Source organism: Planococcus citri, chromosome 2 (assembly GCF_950023065.1).
Source record: "Planococcus citri chromosome 2, ihPlaCitr1.1, whole genome shotgun sequence".
Classification (NCBI taxonomy): Eukaryota; Metazoa; Arthropoda; class Insecta; order Hemiptera; family Pseudococcidae; genus Planococcus; species Planococcus citri.
The window spans coordinates 23,556,941-23,571,927 of record NC_088678.1 but is presented as its reverse complement, the minus strand read 5'-3'; the positions used below and the strand labels follow the sequence as shown (position 1 = coordinate 23,571,927).

The following is a 14,987-nucleotide window of genomic DNA, read 5'->3' as shown; positions in this document are numbered from 1 at the left end:
AAAACGCCCCAAAAAATTTTGGAGCCCGGTATTTCAATGAAAATCACATTTTTTTCAGAAAACCTATTTTCAAAGTGGGATATCAACGTTTTTGAAAAGCACGAGGGCCCTAATTTAACCTTAAAATAAGCATTGAAAAAGAAAGTACTTACTGATCTAAGGCACTCTCAGTTCAAAGATTGGCTTATTTTCTAGATCTGGTGACTGGTGAAAACATTTATCCCTCAGTCCCCCTTTTCTTTTGCAGGTCGTCTACTGAGTTTTCTAGAGTAATAAAAATGAAATAGTATTCACGTCAGCAATTTTTTTGGATTCAACTACGTACTCAGTGATGCAAACATATAACTCAGAATTCTCTACCTATACCAATCCTTGACAGGCTTGCATTCAGTTATGAACACTTAATTATCTACAGTCTATTAAGACAATAATTAAATATGTATAATGCTTATCTATAGTATTTCTATTATTGAGTGAAAGGAATTATCATCTTTTTTATATTACTTTGTATTATTATCAAATTCGTATTGTCTTGTTTTCTTGTTCTTGAATCTTGCTGTTAGATTTTTCAATTATTTCGCTATTTATATGCTACGAGTTGATTAATATTTCAGGGTTGGGAATTCATTTAGTTAATCGAACACGACTACTGCAGCGCGCATTCTCCCTTTATCGTTACCTTCCTTTCTTTTTGATGCGAAACAGCACCACGAGGTGAAAGAAAGATAACATCTCATTTTTTAAAACCTTCTGTATGGAAAAAAGGCAGATCGAAAAGCAATAATCCGAAAAGCTTCATTAATCCTAAACTACTCGTGTTACATAACAAAAAAAATTCATAAAAACAAAAAATATGATTTTTCACTCGAAAAAAAAATTATTCTCATGCACAAAAAAAATGATTTATTCGTCGAAAAAGTTTTTATATTCAAATATTCGCCAACTTGCGATTTTTTCCTCAACTTGAATTATGTTTTAAGAAACATGAGAAATGCTTTTTCCCGAATAAAGATTAAGTACCTATGCGATCGAAAAATAAATTTTACTCATGTTCCATTCATCTGTAAAAAAAAGAAAAAGGAGTAAATTCTTCTCTTTTCTTGTATTATTTTTACTTTCTTGTAAAGCGAAATCAAGTCGATACCTGTATAAACTTCCATTATAACGTAGTAGATTTCGAAGACGTGCAAATAAAATGCATGTTTCTGTTCGATGTTGGCATTTTTTTTCTCATTGAACGCTGCTTCTCTAACTATTAAATGTGACGCTTGATAAGATGGAAGGAAAAAAAATTGACTGAAAATTTCACTCTATACTGTCATCTGTGAACTACGCTTTTTCAGATTAGTACGTACATGTTTAGTATTTTTTTTTTCTTTTTTTGTTAGAAGAATGATGCTCGGCTTGTTCTATGTGTCTTTTACGAGTAGAAATAGTTACCACATCTGACACACGTTACCATCAATGTCAGAGATCATCCTTGTTTTGTTTCTTTTACTTATTCGTATTTTCGTTTTTCTGTTGTTTTTTTTTGTGGCGTTGCATGCTGAGTGTTCGTTTTTTTCTTTTGTTTTATGATACTGACAGCCGGAGATCTGTTAGCAGGATTAAGTAAATTTGCGAAGTTGGCGAGATCGGTGACGCGGAGCAGATCGGCGATTGTTTCACATGTGCCTACCATCAAAGATCCCATTAAACATTCGAATTTTGGGCATGTAAGTGTCGAATTGATGGAAATCAACGTTGAAGTATGGGTAAAAATGCTCGGATCAGAAGTCTTTTAATTAAATTTGAGTCCTCACTCATCTTGAAAACTAATACGCAGAAGTGAAAACAATTTCATCATTTGACAATTTTATTAAATTTTTTCTCTTCAATCGTCTCACTGATCCCGTGAAAGAATAAATCATCACCTCAAAACACAGAGTTTCTTACTCCATTTTTTTTTGACAACTTCGACAGCTCAAAAATAAAAATTTGCACATTAACAACGAAATTGAATTGGAAGAGGATCAAATGTCCTTGAGGTTTTCAATTTTGGAAAAATTTCATTTCGATATCTTTGAGATTTTGGCTTTGGACTTGGAGATTTTTCCAGGGTTGGGTTGTTTTTTTGTGTTGAAAGAGCTTGTTCAATGTTTAGAGGGACCAAAAAAGTTTTGCCATTTCTTAAGTGTGTTTTGGGTGAAGATACAAATAGATTTGAGGTCGTCAGCTGTGATAAATGTGAGAGGAGAAAGAGTAGTGGCGGATTTTGCATGTATATCTACAATTTCATTTCCTGTGATTCCAACGTGGCTGGGTACATACATAAACTGGATAGAGTAGTTTGAGTTTTGTAAGTCAAATATGTAGAGTTTTACAAATATTTTGAATTAGAAGGTGATCAAAAAATAGATTTTGGATAGCAGTTAGTGAGCTGAAGGAATCACTCTGAATTAAGAAAGATTTATTTTCAGATTCATAAGTGAGTATATCACAGAGGCAGTGGAAAATAGTTGTGAGTTCGGCAGTGTAGATTGAAGAGCAGTTATGGATTTTAAAATTTTTGAAATTTTAATTAATAGAGTAGGCATACCCTGAATGAAGTGTTGGTATTTTTGATCCATCTGTAAAGCAGGGATTGAATTTTTTTGTTTTCTGATAAGAGTTCAAGATAGTTTTGAGTAGTTAATAAGCTGTAGATTGACTTGAGGAGGCTTAAGGAGCCAAGGGGGATATAATATTGGTTTTTGGATGAGAGTTTTAGGATTGATTTGAAGATCATTCAACATTGTGATGAAGTTGGAAATGGGTCCTTCTATATGGTCAAAATGTTGAGGGTTTGGTGGGTTAATTGAGTTTTGGAGTGGATGGGAAGGGTTGGTGGATGCATTTGAGATGAATTTGTTTGTTATGAGAGTTCTTCTAAAATCTGGGGGTAATTCTGCTGCTTCACAATAAATGCTATCTATTGGAGAAGAATAGAGGGCTCCTATACAGATCCTTAGAGCTGAATTTTGAATTGTTTTTAGGATATTAGAAGTTTTATTTGAGATACAGTGGAACCTCAATAACTCGAAATCCCAGGGGAATGGTCATTCATTCGGCTTATAGAGGTTTTTGAGATAATCAGTTTCGAGTTATGCAGGTAAGATTTTGAGAGCGGTCGAGTTATAGAGATCTTACGAAATGAATGAATTGAGAGATAAGTGCATAAAGCTAAAAGATATGTAGAAGTATGAATTGTGATATTTGAGTTATACAGGTAAACGCCTGACAACTTACAGCTTTAGAGGCTTTCTCACCATTTTTAGCAAACGTTTAGCTAGAAGTATGAATTGAAATATTTGAGTTATAGAGGTAATCGCCCGACAACGTACCTACTAGAGCTGAAAACGGTTATGCTACCCGCTAACCGGTATCTGGTTAAAATACTGGCTAAACCCGCTAGTGGTTGTATCGGGTTGATTCGGATATAGATAGTAGCGTATAGCGAGTACAACCCCGAATGTTTTCGCACTTGGTCTGCGCATGCACCCCAAAATTTGATAATGAGTAAGTGGGAGGAGTTACGCTTTGACACCTGTCGTTTGTATGTGTGATTGACATTTGACATGATTGATGACAATGATGATGTCATGCTGGTACACCGGCTATGCATTCAATGTGCTACTAGTTATATCATGACCGGTGCGACATTTTTTCAACTCGCCGCCCACTACTAGCGAGTAGCGATAATTTACGATATGGATGCGATAGTTACCTGCTGTCAGCGAGTACCGTTTTCAGCTCTAGTACCTACCACTTATAGAGGCTTTCTCGCTATTTTTGGCAAAAGTTTAGCTTCGAGGTACAACTGGTTTGCGTAGTCAATTTCGACTTGAGTACATATATGAGTAAAGTTAACATTGAGTGTTATGGAGATTTCAAGGGGAATGGAGGTCGGTTCGGCTAATAGATGTTTTTGAGTTAAAGAGTTTCAAGTTATCAAGGTTCCGCTGTATTTGCAAAACATTGGCTTCCATACTCAATTTTACTGGAAATTAGAAATTTATACAAGTGGAGTAAAAGTTTGTGATATGGATTACCTATACTTAATATTTTTGATTATTTTCAACAGATTTGAGCGTTTCATGAAATCTGATTTTACTTTTAGGAAATGAGGAGTCCAATTGAGTTTTCTATCAAAAGTTAAGCCAAAGAAATTTAGTGGTGGCTTTGAATTCTAAAGATGTGACGCGGCCAGCGATACCATACCATAAGTCTAGAGATGTGCAGTGTGAAAAGTGAAAAGTGAAAAGTACTTTTCTTTCAATGAAAAGTTGAAAAGAAAAGTTCCTACTTTTCATTTCATTTTTCAAAAAAAGTGAGTGACCAATCAATTTACTCATCAGAGATCACTGACCTCATTGATGAAGTCAAATATCAAGTTTCACTCTCTCCACTCCTTCACCTTCGCAATTCAGCACCCATTTTTGATATTTTTCACAGCATTTTTTTGAAAACTGAAAACCCCAAAAATGTTAGAGGCTCTAGAAAGGCTAAAAACTACCACTATTCGATTAAGTAGGTGAAAAAAATGATTTTGTTTTTTTGTGTGTTTTAGATAGGCAAAAAATACATCAATTTGAAGCTCTTACGGAGAGCTTTAAAATGAGACTCACACGATTTACTGTTCACACTTTTCACAACTTTTCACACTTTTCAATGAACTTTTCACTTTTCATTTCACCAAAATTACTTTTCTGAAAAGTGCACATCTCTACATAAGTCGGAAAACTTTTTTTTGAGATAATCGCGTTTTCATGGAAAAAGTCAGAAAATATCAAAAAAAAATTTTTTGTCGATTCATATACTATGAAGCCTATACTTTGGAATGGGTGTACCCACCGATCTCAAACACGTCGTTTTAGTGGTGAAAAACCGGTTTTACAAAAGTGCTTTTCATAAAAAAATGTCAAAAAAAAATAAAAAATAATATGATGTAAAACCATTAAAAGATGAAGAAAATCAAAAAAAAAAAAAAAAAATTCAAAAATGTTACAAAAATAACCCACATTTTCAAACACGTTTTCCTCAGAATTTTGGTTTTTGAATTTCAAAAAATACGCAACTTTGAAATTTTGCAAATTTGTCAGATTTTAATATTTTGAAAATCTGTTTGCACCATTGAAAAGAGGAAGAAAAACACTACCAGAAACCACAATAAAGCGAAAAAATTTTTTGCCAACATATGGTATGGTATCGCTGGTCGCGTCACAGATATTCCTTTGAAGTTGAGAATGAGATTTGGAGGAATCTTATTATTATTATTTTTTTTTGTGAAAAGTTTATGATGGGTTTTTGACTCTGAGAAGGTTAGACCATTCTTTAATGTTGTAGTTTAGACAATGATTTAGCTCTTCAAGAGAAAAAAGCAAGTTGTATAATTTTAGGAATTTTGATTTTGAAAATTTGGTAATTTTTAAAATTTTTATCAAAATGAGATGTTGACATCTCATTTTTTCAAAATTCCAAAATAAAACTTCAATCACCAATTTTCAAAACTTTTGTACTTTTGCTCTCGACACAAATTTCCATTTTATTCAAAATGTAAATTTTCTCAAATTCAGAAATATCAACATTGTTTTTCAATTGTAAAATAATTTTTCAAAAATTTCAGTTTTTCACCAAAATTTTTTTCTAAATTTTAAAACGAAAAAATCAAATTTTTTCAAAATTGAAAACCCTTGCGTCATTTTACCCCTATTTCATTCCAATTCCATCGTGATTTAAAAATGTTCCTTTGTGAGCGGTCTAAGGTACCAGAAAAAAGAAATAATTAATGTTCTGTGTAAGTGGGTAAATTATTTTATCTTCGTAGGTCCTTAAAAAATTGAGAAGTATGGAAATCTGAAAAATTTTCAGGTGATAGAATGAATTTCCATAAACTTGGCCTTTTATTTCTATCTGCCTATTTAGTAAATCTGGCTTCGGAAATCAACATTACTTAATCAGTTCGAGAGAATTGTGAAAATTCTAAACCAAAGTTGATCATGACGTCGTATAAATCACCTTTTTTCCAAATACTTATCACAGGTAACCTGATTTTCTAGTGCAACTTCTTGCTTGAAAATTTTTGATGTCGACTTGTTGAATTTACATACCTGCTCTGTGGAGTTGAACTGTCACGGAGTTGAAATAATGAGTTGAAGAGAGTTTTACCAAACTGCTTGCAACTGCTTGCAAAACGACCGGATTCAACGTTCAACTAATTTTTGAAAAGAATCAAACGGAGAGTCAACTTTAAGTTGAGGTTTGAAAAAAAAAATACCATTTGGCAAATCCTGGACTAACTTAAAATCTGATTAGGATTTTGAGACTACCTTGAGATGTTATTTAGGTGAAAATCAATTTCCAGAAATATTTTTCGAAATCAGCAAATTACTAATGTTGTTGTCCAATTTGAAATACAATATTTTTTTCAGGACTATCAACAATTTGTTTTTTATTAGAAGTGAAAATTATTATACTGAAAAATTGATTCATTTTCACCTGAAAGAGCTTCAGTGACTTTCTGAATTGTTTTTTTTTGGGGGGGATAAGGAGGGACGCCCAAACATGTTGGAAACACTCATAAACTCATTCAGTTCATTTATTACTGGGAAGTTAATTTTTCTGACGAGCATTTTTATTCATTCATTTACGTATTATTTAATTCAATATAATTTTACATTTATATTCGTTGATGAAGGATATACCTAAAATAATTTTTTCAATTTTTTTTTGCAGATGATGAGTTTAAACGCTGATGTCTTACCACAGTATAGACAAGAAGCGCCAAAAACTCCTCCACATATCTTATTGCATTATTGTGCTTTCAAAGCGATATGGGATTGGGTGATATTATGTTTGACATTTTACACTGCCATCATGGTACCGTACAACGTTGCATTTAAAAATAAAACTCCCGAAGACGTTACTTTACTAGTGGCCGATTCCATTGTCGATGTCATATTTTTTATTGATATTGTGCTCAATTTTCATACGACGTTTGTGGGTCCAGGTGGTGAAGTCGTATCTGATCCAAAAGTCATACGAATGAATTATTTAAGATCTTGGTTTATCATCGATTTATTATCTTGTTTGCCTTACGATGTTTTCAACGCTTTCGATCACGACGAAGAAGTAAGTGAAATCGATATTCGTACAGCAAATTTGTTATATGTATAGCATAGAGTACACCGCGAGTAGTATATTATATCTATTGATAGGAAGAACTTTTATGACTTTTATTTTATCGCGTAATAAAAGCGGAACAGCAGAAAAAAAAAACTCCCTCAGTGAATTTGTAACAATAGCCCAAAGCGTGAAAATTTTGCACACTACGAGAAAAAAAAATAAAAGCAACTCGGTGGCCTTTTTTTTTGTAATCTTTTGAATAGAAAGGTTTTTTTTCTCGTTGAAGAAAAGACATATAAAAAAAGCGTATTCGGAAGAACGAAACTAAACCCTTTTTTGTATCAACGAATCAACACGTTGAAAGAAACTTTTTGTACGACTAATGAAATTTTATGCCAGGGGTCGCGTCTATGGTATGTGTGGTGGCTACATTGGCGGATACGTAACTCGGCCTAGACCTTTTTTGAGTAAATTTAGTCGTAAATTAACTGCGTATAAATTACGAAATAATTACTATACTGATTATAACGCCTTTAAGTGTTTGTATTCAGCGAAGAGACCCTCTCATCGCGCGGTGTCCGAAACTTGCCTCGGCATACTAAAACGGTTTCGTTGAAATAAATCGCATTGCTTATTTTCAATGGTTAGTTGAAGTTGTTTCTTTTGTAGACGCCGAGTGCGTATTACGTCAATCCCACGAGGCTATTTTGTTTTAGAATGCCATTTACACGACCGACTCGACGTCGAGTTTTGCGATTCTCGTTGCAAGCAACAGCGACTAATCTGTTATCGAGTTGATTATGGTAAGACTTTTAAAAATAATCTTTTTGGTTTGAATGTTATCAGGGTATCGGGAGTTTATTCAGCGCTTTGAAAGTTGTCAGGTTGTTGAGGCTGGGAAGAGTGGTGCGGAAGTTGGATCGTTACCTAGAATACGGCGCCGCGATGCTCATCCTTTTGTTGTGCTTTTACATGCTGGTGGCGCACTGGTTGGCGTGTATTTTCTACGTGATAGGTGAGTATTGAATAAATAGGTACTGAGGTATAGACGAAAGAAAGCACTCGGATGTGTCTTTGTTTACTCGAGATCAAAATACTTACTTTTTAAAATTTCTTGAACTTTGTGAATAGGTACCTATTAGTTTGATTTCGTCGGTTGAAATAATGCATTATTCTTAAAAATTCATAATTTATACTTCGATTTATCGAAGAGTTTACTTACTCAGTTCTTTTATCATCGTGAAACCACAAGGGTGATACATATTATTTTGTTTATTCCCAGATTTTCTCAATTTCCATAATGGGTCAATAGATACATATATTATGTAGGTATTGTATTTTTTCGAATTTAGGAGAATTGGTCTCAATAGAGGTTACATGGGCTGAAACGAACGTACAAACGAGCCAAAATTTTCAAATCGCAAATTCTCCTGGCTAGAATAATTATGGCTTCAAAATTCCAAAAATGGTCAATTCTTGATACTTTAATGACCTATTTGTAATATTTTTTAAATCAAAGGTACCTATATATGTGGATTGAAAATAAATAGAAATAGCCTAAGAAAATTAGCATTGAATAGGGAAACGCAAGAGGGCAAGCTGAATTTTGGTATACTGGCCTATTTTTATACCCTAAACACGAATCCTTGGTATCCCCACCTATCCCTAGTGAGCTTTGCTCCCAATTGTGGATTTTAGTCCCCCAAATGAGGGTTTTCGCCCCTACTTCCCGAAATTCTGGTCCTAGCCCAAAAATGGGGGTCTATAAAAGTTGTTCTAAATTAAATTTCCTATCAGATGAGCTATGAACCAAGTTCCTCCCCCTAAGGGGGATGGACCTTCAGTCAATTTCAAGTAAATTTGCGTTGAATAGAAAAATGCGGGGGTGAAATCTGAATTTTGGTATACTGGTCTATTTTTGTACCCATGAACACGAATCCGTGGAGTCGGCACCTGTCCGAATTGATTTTTCCCCAAAATGTGGATTTTAGCCCCCCAATGAAATTTTTCAGTGGTTTTTCACCCGTACCTCCCGAAATTGTGGTCCTACCCCAAGAACGGGTTCTATAAAAGTTGTTCTAAATCTAATTTCCTATCAGATGAGCTATGAATCAACTTCGTCCCCCCATGGGGGGTGGACCTTCAGTCAATTTCAAATTGATGTAAAGAACATATTTCATACCTATCTGGCTCAGATTCAAAAACCCGCCATATTTGATTGAGTCCAGCTCCACCCCCCTTAGGGGGACGAAGTTGGCACATAGCTCATCTGATGGGAAATTTGATTTAGAATAACTTTTATCAACCCCATTTTTGGGCTAGGACCACAATTTCGGGAGGTAGGGGTGAAAAACCTCATTTGGGGGAGGCTAAAATCCACATTTGGGGGGAAAATCACTCGGGACAGGTAGAGACTCACCGGATTCGTGTTCAGGGTACAAAAATAGGCCAGTATACCAAAATTCAGTTCCCCCCCCATTTTCATATTCGCTAAATTTTTGAAATTGACTGAAGGTCCACCCCTTATGGGGGAACGAAGTTGGTTCATAGCTCATCTGATAAGAAATTTGATTTAGAACAACTGTTATAGACCCCATTTTTGGGCTAGGACCACAATTTCGGGAGGTACTGGTGAAAAACCGCTGAAAATTTCATTGGGGGGCTAAAATCCACATTTTGGGGAAAAATCACTTGGGACAGGTGCGGACTCCACGGATTCGTGTTCAGGGTACAAAACCAAAATTCAGATTTCACCCCCGCATTTTTCTATTCAACGCAAATTTACTTGAAATTGACTGAAGGTCCACCCCCCCTTAGGGGGAGGAAGTTGGTTCATAGCTCATCTGATAAGAAATTTAATTTAGAAGAACTTTTATAGACCCCATTTTTGGGCTAGGACCACAATTTCGGGAAGTAGGGGCGAAAACCCTCATTTGGGGGGCTAAAATCCACAATTGGGGGGGGAAGCTCACTAGGGATAGGTGGGGACACCAAGGATTCATGTTTAGGGTATAAAAACAGGCCAGTATACTGTTATATACGAATGAATAATTAATAATCATTTTTAGAACTGTATTTACATTCTATAATAATACGTACCAATCTGTTGATAAACAGAGAGTAGAAAAAGATGATGAAATAGTTCGGCAGGGTTACCAACTCACTATTCTATCTAACTAATATATCTAGATACTACAATCTTCGCCACATAAAAATAATCGAATATAATAGTTAATTTTTTACACGAAATTTTGGAGCCATCCAGGCTTCTTCACCGAACGCCTGGGTCTGGCTGGAACTGGAGCTGGGGCCTGAGCAGGCTCAGGCTGAAGAACTGGTGGAGGAGTTGCCACTCTCTCCTCGGGTAGAATTTGATTATCGACACGTTCTGTAGGAATATTAAACGTAACCTTACGTTGTTGAACTGGAGAAACTGGCTCTGGACAAATTTTTTCTGGTATACAGGTAGATTTCAGTTGGTCGACGTGTTTTTTGATAATTTTCCCATTATCTAATCGAACTTGATAATGGAGTCGACCCAAACAGGATTGAACTGTACCGAATTTCCAAACTGGTTTTCCAAGTATGGTTTGAACTACGACATTGACACGATCACCCATGTTGAAACGGCGAATTTTCTCTGTAGAGACTGGATTACGTTTCAAGGTGATTGGTTTGATAGCATCAAGCCTAATTCGCAAACGTCGACCGAGGTATCGTTCTGCTGGACTTTTCCCATCCAATAAGGGAGTAGCACGAAAACGGAGTAGAATTTTATTAAGCAGCAGTTGAATCGATAAGTTTTCGTGGTCCATCTTGTTGAGTTTCGATTTCAGTATTTGAACGTACTGTTCGGCAAGACCATTTGTACTCGGATGCGCTGGAGCAGTGAACATTTGAAAAATACCACGTTCTTCGCAGTATTTCTGGAACTCGTCGCTTTTGAATATTGATGCATTGTCGCTCACTATAATTTTCGGATAACCGTGGACTGTGAATAATTCTTCGAGTGCGAGCATAGTTGACAACGACGTTGGATCTTTGTTGAAAATCTTGATTTCTGGCCATTTTGATTTTGCGTCGACTACAATCAAAAACTGATAGCCTTTTCTGGGACCGGCGAAATCGATATGAATTCGATCAAAATTATTTTCAGGAATTTCCCAGTGATGAACTTTGACCTTGGCTGGTTGTTTCTGGTATTCTGAACATTGAACACAGGATTTTACTAAACGTTCTAAATCAGCGTCAATTCCGGACCAATAGCAGTAATTTCGCGCCAACTGCTTCATTTTGACAATACCCAAGTGGGTCATATGCAATTCATTCATAATTGCAGATTGAAGTTTTTTCGGAATGACAACACGATCGCCACGTAAGATAATACCGTTTGAAATGGTGTATTTTTCGTCGACACATGCACCTGAACAAAGATCGGCTAATAATTTCGACAACTCTGGATCAGTACTGGTTTCTTGAGCAATCATAGCACTTGTAACTGCTGTTGAAGTGATATGATGTAGCGTTTCTTCGTGTAATTCGGCGATTTCCCATTCTAGCGCAGCGATAACGCCATCTGGTGCTTCGTTTAATGGAGCTCTGGATAGATAATCAGCATTTACGTTGTCTTCCTTCTTGCGGTACTTAATATCGTAATCGAACATGCTCAAATAAGCAGCGTAACGCAACAATCTGGCAGCTGTCATTGCAGGTAGGTTAGCGTGTTCGTGGAAAATTCTCGATAGGGGTTTATTATCGGTGTACAGCGTGAACTTTCTGCCATATAAGTAGACGAAAAACTTTTCTACGGCGAATATAATGGCAAGGGCTTCACGGTCCAATTGGCTGTAGTTTGATTCAGCTGTGGTCAGCGATCTGGAAGCGAACGTGACAGGCTTTTCTACACCGTTGATAATATGTGATAATACCGCTCCAATACCGGTAGGACTGGCATCACACGCTACTATGACTGGAAGATCTGGATCATATTGAACAAGTACCTGGTCACTGGCAATAATATTCTTCAGTTTTATGAAGGCGGCTTCACACGCAGCTGACCAATGGAAACGAACACCTTTGCACGTTAATTTACGTAGTGGGTATGTAATGGAACTGGCATTTGGAATGAAACGAGCATAATACGTAATCAGTCCAATAAATTGTTGAATTTCATCTGGATTTCTTGGACGCGGAGCATCGACGATCGCCTTTACTTTATTTGGGTTTTTCTGGATACTGTCGCCTTCGATGATGAAACCCAAATATTCGATTCGCTTTTTGAAAAATTGACATTTGGCCGCATTGATGTGGAGATCATTTTCTGCAAGTCGCTGTAACAACGCTAATAAGTTGGCTTGGCATTCAGCGTCGTCTTTTCCGAAAACCAAAATATCATCAAAATAAATGATAACGCCTTTTAAACCGGCTAGAATACGCTTCAAAATTCGATGAAACTTGGCAGGAGCGTTTTTAATGCCAAAACCGAGCCGCTTTGCTTTAAATGAACCTCGATGAGTTGACACTGTTTGAATTAGGGCACTTTCTTCATCCATTTCGACGTGTAGATAGGCTTTGTATAAATCGATTTTACAAAACGATCTGGCTCCTTTGATTTGATGAAAAAGTTCGTTTGTTTTCGGAATCGGAAAGTGATCGGATACGAGTTGTTTGTTGACAGCAACTTTGTAATCACCGCATAATCGAACTTTGTCCTCTGCTTTTTTGATTGGAACTAACGGTGAACCCCAATCCGATTTTTCGACTGGCTCTAAAACATCGTCACGTACAAGGTCATCCAATTCCTTGTCTACAGCTGGACGTAACGCATAGGGTACTTCGCGAGGACGGATGTATCTGGGACGAGCGTTTTTTCGAAGTTCTAACGAGCATTTTACGTTAGGAATTTTACCAACTCGTTGTTCGAAAATTGTAGGAAATTTAGCTTTTAACTCGTCTTCAGTAAGTATGTGATCTTGAACAGCATGAATATCGTGTACAGTTGATTTGTTTACTTCGTCGAGATCTTCTAAACGGATTTTCAGATGGCGAATCCACACACGACCCAACAACGCCACATAATTATCAGGCACGACGAAAACACGTTCCTCTGACTGGTTACCATTGAATTTGACTCGAACAGTAGATACTCCCAACGGTTTTACAATTTTCTTCGAATAATCACGAAACTGCAACGGTGACTTCTGGAGGGGTGGATTCGGCTTCATTCTTTTAAATTCGCTTTCAGGTAACAACGTATAACCGCAACCGGAATCGACTTCGAATTTAATTTCATTACCGTTAACGTGCACATTTGCGTAATATTTAGACGCGTCTTCGATATCAAATAAATCAACGGTTTCGACTTCACTATTTTCGAATAAATCAGCGATCTCTATTTTATTGACACTATTAAGATCACCAAAAAACGATAAATTACCGATTGTATCATCGTTATCACTCGATTGCTCGACATTTTTTACAGATCGATCAGAATTTTTATTTTTCATTAAAGTAGAAATACACACACGAGCTAGATGACCATTTTTTCTGCACGATTTACAAAACGCTTTTTGACTCGGAATACGACACTCTTTTAGCATATGATTATTGCCACCACAACGAACACATAGCCCATCGATACCAAGGCTTTTAAAATCAACACCTTTCCGACGCGATTTACTACGATAAGGGGTACGGTTACGCGACTGATAACGATTTCCTTGATCATTTCGATTTCTGGAATTTGATTTATCTCTGGCTCTGGATAATCGATTTACTGCTGCTGGAATACTTGGATTTTGCTGATTTTTATTTGACATCTCGGAACTGCCACTTTTCGAAGATTCCATTGCTAAAGCAGTATTGATAGCATCTTGCACAGTTAAACTTGACTCAGCTAATAATTTTTCTTGAATATTCGATTCGCGTAATCCTCGAATGAACTGTGCTCGTAATATCATATCCGCAACGGACTTCCCACATTCACATTTGAAATCACTGGTCAGGGTAAACTTTCGTAATGCAGTGAAGTAATCGGAGATTTTCTCATTTGGCAGTTGAATACGTGAGAAAAAACGATGTTGCTCCAAGATAACATTAGGTTTCGGACACAAATACGTTTCGATAGTTTCAGTTATTTTATCATAGGATAATTCCGAAAACGTTTTTGGAGCAATGATAGCTTCCGCTTCATTATACATTATCACGCCAACACTGTCAAGGAAATGCTTTTTAAATTCAGCTTTATCTTTGATACCTTTCATATCCATGTAATTTTCGAATCTGCGGCAATATTGGGTGAAAGTTTCCTTTGACTTATCAAACGGATCGAATTTTTGTACAAAAGTAGTATTTGACACTGGTGCTGGCGGTGGATTAAGTGCCGCTAATAATCTAGCGAATTGTTCTTCCGAAAACGTCGCCATGTTGAATTGTTGACTCTGTTGACTCACGACACAATAATATGTTGATAAATATATTCGCGGAAACGCGAATTTGACACTTGTAACGACTATAAACGGATACTTTACATTATAAAATTGTCTTTTACTTTATCCTCGTCGCCAAATTGTTATATACGAATGAATAATTAATAATCATTTTTAGAACTGTATTTACATTCTATAATAATACGTACCAATCTGTTGATAAACAGAGAGTAGAAAAAGATGATGAAATAGTTGGGCAGGGTTACCAACTCACTATTCTATCTAACTAATATATCTAGATACTACATATACCAAAATTCAGCTTGCTCTCTAGCGTTTCCCTATGACCCCCTTTTTTCGGCTAATTTACTTAGGCTAAAACTACTCTTCAACTTTCGAAAAGAAAAATAAAAAAAG

General features: G+C 36.1%; 1 protein-coding gene across 3 annotated transcripts in view; it reads left to right on the top strand.

Moving 5' to 3' along the window:
* The window catches only part of eag (ether a go-go), a 156,304-nt gene that overhangs the window by 129,145 nt on the left and 12,172 nt on the right, over positions 1-14,987 (top strand). Inside the window, exons 7-9 of one of the 3 annotated variants that reach the window (XM_065349177.1) lie at positions 1,606-1,715; positions 6,754-7,149; positions 7,990-8,158. In XM_065349177.1, the coding sequence (XP_065205249.1) occupies positions 1,606-1,715; positions 6,754-7,149; positions 7,990-8,158 (675 nt within the window). Of the gene's footprint in view, positions 1-1,587; positions 1,716-6,753; positions 7,150-7,989; positions 8,159-14,987 lie in introns of all 3 variants that reach the window. The other 2 variants (XM_065349176.1, XM_065349175.1) reach the window with 2 other exon arrangements.